The 7,212-nt window shown below is 38.7% G+C and overlaps 1 protein-coding gene across 1 annotated transcript; it reads right to left on the reverse strand.

Annotated features, from left to right (window-relative positions):
• Positions 1-406: 406 nt before the first annotated feature.
• Positions 407-1,792, reverse strand: LOC107030049. The gene has a single exon (XM_015231454.1). The coding sequence runs from the start codon at positions 1,790-1,792 to the stop codon at positions 407-409; it is 1,386 nt and encodes a 461-aa protein (XP_015086940.1).
• Between the last annotated feature and the right edge of the window lie 5,420 nt (positions 1,793-7,212).

Below are 7,212 nucleotides of genomic sequence, written 5' to 3' on the forward strand. Positions count from 1 at the left end.
CACCATGATCTTCTTGGTCACTGACTTGAAAGTTACTGCTTCCACCCACTTTGTAAAATAATCAATGGCCACCAAGATGAACCTGTGACCATTCGATGCTTTTGGTTCTATCGGTCCAATAACATCCATTCCGCATGCCATGAAAGGCCATGGAGCAGACATTGCATGCAACTCAGAAATGGGAGAATGTATCAAATCACCATGTATTTGACATTCATGACATTTACGAACAAATCGTATGGAATCCCGCTCCATGGTGAGCCAATAATATCCTGCTCGAAGTATCTTCTTGGCTAAAACATATCCATTCATATGAGGTCCACAAACTCCTGAGTGTACTTCGATCATGATTCTGGAAGCCTCTTGAGCATTTACACACCTTAGAAGACCTAAATTGGGTGTCTTCTTATATACTATGCCTTCGCTTAAGAAAGAACCCATTGCTAGTCGTCGAATAGTCCTTTTGATTACTAGTTACATCCGACGGACATTCTCCAGACTGAAGATATGTTTTGATATCATGAAACCAAGGCTTACTATCAAATTCTTCCTCAATCATGTTGCAATAAGCATGTTGATCACGAATTTGTATGTATAAAGGGTCGATATGAGCGTCATCAAGGTGTTGGAGCATCGAAGATAAAGTGGCCAATGCATCTGCAATCTCATTGTGCACTCTGGGAATGTGTCTAATCTTTATCGACACGAATTGTTGACAAACATCTTGTAAACAATGTTGATATGGTATGAGCTTTGGGTCTCGAGTTTCCCATTCTCCTTGAATTTGATGAACTAGTAAGTCTGAGTCTCCTAACACTAACAATTCATGGATGCCCATGTCAACAGCTAACCTCAGACTTAAAATGCACGCTTCATACTTAGACATATAATTAGTACAATAGAATCTAAGTTGGGCTGATATAGGGTAATATTCCCCTGATTCAGATATAAGAACAACTCCTATTCCAAATCCTTTCTTGTTAGAGGCACCATCAAAGAATAACTTCCAACCTTGATTGTTATCGTTAATATCTTCATCAATACAAGATATCTCTTCGTCTGGAAAATAGGTTTTAAGTGGTTCATATTCTTCATCAATAGGGTTCTCTGCCAGATGATATGCCAATGCTTGAGCTTTCATTGCGGTCCGCGTTACATAGATAATGTCAAACTCTGTGAGCAATATTTTCCATTTCGCAAGCCTGCCTGTGGGCATGGGCTTTTGAAAAATGTAATTCAATGGATCCATACGAGATATGAGATAAGTAGTGTAAGATGAAAGATAATGTTTCAACTTTTGTGCTACCCAAGTTAGGGCACAACACCTTCTTTCAAGAAGGTTGTACTTCGCTTCGTAGACGGTAAACTTCTTGCTGAGGTAATAAATGGCCCGCTCTTTCTTCCCAGTGTCATCATGCTGACCCTGTACACAACCAAAAGAATTATCCAGTACTGACATATACAATATCAAAGGTCTTCCCAGCTCGGGAGGAACCAACACAGGGGGATTCGATAGGTAATTCTTAATTTCAAAAGCTTCTCGACATTCGTCAGTCCACTCGACTGTGGCATTCTTTTTCAATAACTTACAGATAGGCTCACAAGTTGTTTTGAGTTGAGCAACGAATCTGCTGGTGTAGTTTAACCTTCCTAGAAGGCTCATAACCTCAATTTTGTTCTTTGGAGGTGGCAATTCTTGAATTGCTTTGATTTTTGAAGGATTCAACTCGATACCTCTTCGACTGACCATAAACCCCAAAAGCTTCCCTGATGGTGTACTCCAAATACACATTTTGCAGTATTAAGCTTGAGATATACCTGCGGAGCCTTTCGAAGAATCTCCTTAAGTCTTTCACATGATTGGACTGTTTTTTTAGATTTAATGATAACATCATCCACATAAACTTCTATTTCTCTATGCATCATATCGTGAAACATGGTTGTCATCGCTCTCATATAAGTTGCCCCTGCATTTTTTAATCAAAAAGGCATAACCCGATAACAATATGTACCCCATAAAGTGATAAAAGATGTTTTTTCTGCATCTTCGTCATCCATAATAATCTGATGGTAACCCACATAACAATCTACAAAAGCTGCAACCTCATGTTTAGCACAATTATCCAATAAAATATGGATGTTAGGCAAAGGAAAATCATCTTTTGGACTTGCTTTGTTCAAATCACGATAATCAACACACATTCGAACTTTGCCGTCTTTCTTAGGGACGGGTACGATATTGGCTAACCAAGAAGGATATTGAGCGACTTGAATGACTTTGGCCTCAAGTTGTTTTTTGATCTCCTCTTTAATTATTACACTCATGTCGGTTTTGAGTTTTCTCAACTTCTGCTTTATCGGAGGAAAATTAGGATCAATTGGCAACTTGTGAACAACCATGTCAGTGCTTAATCCAGGCATATCATCATAACATGATGCAAAAACATCTTTGTAATCAATCAGGGCTTGGATTATATCATTCTTTTGATGTCGAACATGTACACTTATCTTAGTCTCCTTAATAATTTCCTGATCCCCCAAATTTATCATCTCAGTTTCACTCATGTTTTGATTTGACTTATTTTCAAAATGATTGAAATCCCTCCTTACTTCTTCAAATACTCCGTCTTCATCATATTCGATTTCTTGACTTATTATTTCAATATTAGGTCGAAGATTAGATTGGATATTAAGATCTGGCAAAAAATTCTGCATGCATGTCATATCACTAGAATCGGCATAGAAAGAACTGTATAAAAGAAAATGAACAAATATATTAGACTGAAATAAAGATGCAATTACATCCTATTGAAAAGGGAAATAGAATGTTTGAAATAAAACGACAAGATAAAATCCGAATTACAATCCTTGAATGAATCGGATGACAAAAGAAAAAACAAGACAGACTACCAAGACTCGTCTTTAATGGGGAGAGGGGTGGCCTCCCAATTGTTTAGCTTGACATCAGGACCACTGAATTGCACATCTCTGTTGCTAGTGCCTTCTCCGAGTTCCACCATATCAACCTCGACAAATAAATCTTGAAAATAGTTGATCATTTTCTTCGCTTACTTTCATCACTGGTTCTGGAAAAGATGATTAATATTCTGTTGCGCCGGCTTTGATGAAAGATCTGTAGATTGGTTGTATAGGCTTGGTAAGTGACCATAAATCTCGCTTCTGCTTCTTTGCCTTTATTTTGTCCTCGACTCTAGGTTTGTAGCCTAAGCCAAAAGTGCCGATGCTCTTTCGTAGACTTACTGGATAAGCTCTCCCTTGCAAGCAGATTCCTAAGCCTTTACCCGGATCAAACCCATGTTTCAACAATTCATTCACCACCATTACAGACGCGATGGGCATCTTCGGTTTTGAAATGACACTCCCCTCGGGGATATTCTCAACAACCACTACCTCAAAAGCTTGATAAACCAGTGCCTCATTCTCATTATTCGCTTGATAAAAGGGGAGGAAGAGTCTTTGTAGATTGACAAATCCCCCTCACCATGAACAATCACCTCTTGTCGGTCGTATTCAAACTTAATCATCTGATGCAACGTTGAGGGGACTGCTCCAGCCCTATGCACCCATGGCCTCTCCAACAATAGATTTTAGGACGCGTTTATATCCAACACTTGAAAATTCACAGCAAAATCCACAAGCCCTATGGTTAGTATGAGCTCTATCTCACCAATGACATCTGTTTTTGACCCATAAAAAGCTCTAACACATACATTGTTGGGTCGGACCCTTTCAACACTAACATTCAATTTCTGTAGAGTTGATAAAGGACAAATATTTTCTCCAGATCCTCCATCAATTATAACTCGAGTGACATATGAAAGCTCACACTTTACAGTGATATGTAGACCTTGGTTATGTCCTGTACCTTCTTTGGGTAGTTCATCATCAGAAAATGTGATGTAGTTTACCTCAAATATCCTCCCAGCAATCTTCTCTAACTGACTCACTGTAACTTTACTAGGAACATTTGCTTCATTCGAAATTTTCATTACAGCCTTACGATGTTCATCAGAATGTATTAGCAAAGACAACAAAGAGATTTGGGCTGGAGTTTTTCTTAATTGTTCCACCACGGAGTAGTCTGATAGTTTCATCTTCCTTAGGAATTCCTCTGCCTCTCCTTCAGTGATCGGACTCTTTATTTGTATTAGGTCATTTTTAGTTTTCCTTAATTCCATCGGGACATAACATCTTACTGAACGGGTTATTCCTCCTACTTCATCTATTTCTTCATCAATTTCTTTTCCCTTGTATGTCATGATAGTAGGCTCATAATTCCAAGGAACAGCTTTGGGGTTAGTCATTGGGAGCTGGGATACTGGCCTGATAATCACAGGAGGAATATGGGCCCCTTGCACGATCAAGATAGGCTTGTTTGGCCTTTTTGGGACAAACGATCTTGCCTTACTCGGACTTGCCCAAACATCTTTAAGGGCTCCTTTCACAATTAAGATGGGTGTGTTTGATGGGCTCAACTTTTCTAACCTACTTTACGCCCCTAAATGCATCATTTTTGTTAAATCAACAACATTTGCCGACTTCTCAATGCCAGTTCCAACCTTAAGGATTGGCTTATACGGAGATGCAAACTCTTCATGACCCTTCATCATTTCTAGCATGTTTGTTTTAGTATGCCTCGGCAATGGATTTTGATTGATGTTGGGTCCACTCGAACTTTCAACTATAATTCGATTAGAATCGATCAAATCCTGAATGGACCTTTTCAAATACCAACATCTCTCTATGTTGTGCCCTGGGGCATTAGAACAATATGCGCAATGTTGAGAATAATCCAAATTTCTCGGGGGAGGATTCGACATCTTTCTCTCAATAGGACTCAAAACATTCAACGTCCTTAATTTTTGGAACAAGCTAGCATACGACTCCCCAATAGGAGTGAACTCATCTTTAATGCCATTTCCCTTCTTGTATTGTGGTCTAGGACGGAAAGGAATTCTAGTAGTATTTTGAGGAACTTGTGGGGGTGGTGGATGATTTTGTGGAGTTGGTGCACGCCATTGTGGATAAGAAGGGGGTGCAATTGGTTGTGCATTAAAAACTTGATATGGAGTGTATGGGACAGAATATTGTGGAGCTTGGGAAGGAAAATAGTGTTGTGCGGAATTATCTTGGACATGAGTCCTAGGCGCTGATACAATAGTGGCCACATCCTCCCTTCTCTTCTTCTCTCCAATATTTCAAGAAGCATTTTAAAGAACTTGTGTTGTGGCTTTTAAGGCAGCTTGACTTACAATCTTTCTAGACTTGATGCCATTTTCCACCATTTCCCCTACCTTAATAACTTCAGCAAATGTCTTCCCGTCGGCAGAAAGCAGATAGTGAAAGTAATCAGGTTCTTGCGCCTGGAGAAAAACGTCAATCATCTCTGACTCCTTCATCGCTGGTTTAACCCTAGCATCTTGTTCCCTCCATCTGATAGCATATTCACAAAAATTTTCCGTGGTCTTTTTCCTCGTGTTGGCTAACGAGGAGCGATATGACACAATGTTAATATTATATTGGAATTGTTGTACAAAACATCGAGCGAAATCATCCCATGTGTGCCAGTTAGTGATATCCTGATCTATGAACCATTCAGATGCAATCCCTACTAAGCTTTCCCCAAAATAGGCCATAAGTAACTCTTCTTTGCCCTCTGCACCCCTCAATTGGTTGCAATATCTCTTTAGATGAGCAAGTAACACTTCTTTGCCCTCTGCACCCTCAATTGGTTGCAATATCTCTTTAGATAAGCTATGGGATCTCCGTGACCATCGTATTTCTCAAACATTGGAGTTTTAAAACCAGCAGGCAAATGGACGTGAGAAAACATACACAAGTCACTGAACGAGATGCCTTTGTGGCCGCCTAGTCCTTCCATATTTCTTATACTCTGTTCTAAACTCTTCATTTTCTTAGTCATTTCTTCATGTTCCACATTCTTGACCATCTTCACAATTTCGACAGGGGAACTATATTGATGAATGTGGGGATGAGAGCTTGGAATTTTAATGGCATCTTCAAGAGTGTAACTATGATCACGCCGAACTTTGGGCGGAGGATCGCTGTTGGATTTGGGCACCATCGTTGGTTGTGGGATGCTGTTAGTCGGGGCAATTGACACAAAGAGTGGATTACTTATCATAGGTGTATTCGAAGGGAGCACCATAGAAGTTCCAGCGACATTGGATGTGTTAGCATAGGGGCCGAATCCAAGGGGTATATCGGATCTCTTGTCGACACCTGGATAGGGGGAGACATATTTGTATTAAAATAGTCCCGGATTGAAGATGGTGGAGGTTGTCCACTCATCCAAGCCTCATACATCTCTGCCATTTGTTGTTTTAATGCCCTTATCTCTTCTGTTGTCCCTGTTTCTTGTGAAGTCATCTGGTTTTGGATCTAATCATTGCCCGATTCATTTCCGTCTTTGGGGGCCATTTTCTGTTTCCCTTTCGATCTTGTATTGTAAGGATGTGATGTCAGTTTAACCACAAACCAACTACCTTTAAGCTAGTATGTCTCTCTTTATTTCTCTCTCTTTCTCTCTCTATCTCTTTGAATGGAGTAACAAACTGATTATTGTTAAGAAATTATGCACATAGCCTCCATATACATACTTCTAATATGGAGGACTTTATGTTTCATCCCGGCTTACCTAGGCATTCTTCTCTTCCTTAGTTTTTTATTATTTTATTTTTATTATTTTTTTATTTACTTACTTATTTATTTATTTATTTATTCTTTATTATTATGATTATCATTATTATTTAATTTTTTTTTGATTTTTTTCAGAGAGAGAAGAAAGAAAAGAAAATATTTTGGATTGAACCCCCTGGGTTGCCTACGTATCATGTTTGGCCTATGAATCAGATCTTGCGTAGTTCGAGAAAAATATTACTTTTTTTGCATGACATATGCACATAAGGTGACCAAAAGCAAATCTTTTTCGTTCATTTTCAAATATTTTTCAAACAATGATTTGAATAAAACCTAAAAAAACAGAAGTACCTAGGACTTAGATAGACTCCAAATGAAATAAAATAACAAAAACGAAAAAGAAAGAAAGAAAAAAAATAATACAATAAAATGAAATAATCACTACTAAGAAAATAGACTCGAAAAGAAACTGAATCCTCGAATCTCAATCATCTCCAAGACCCTTATAAATCTTCGCCAACGCTTTCGGTA

This window comes from Solanum pennellii, chromosome 9 (genome assembly GCF_001406875.1).
Source record: "Solanum pennellii chromosome 9, SPENNV200".
NCBI lineage: Eukaryota > Viridiplantae > Streptophyta > Magnoliopsida > Solanales > Solanaceae > Solanum > Solanum pennellii.

Excerpts from the sequence above, each read along its gene's own strand:
- LOC107030049 (XM_015231454.1), bottom strand. The coding sequence starts at position 1,792 with ATGTGTATTTGGAGTACACCATCAGGGAAGCTTTTGGGGTTTATGGTC.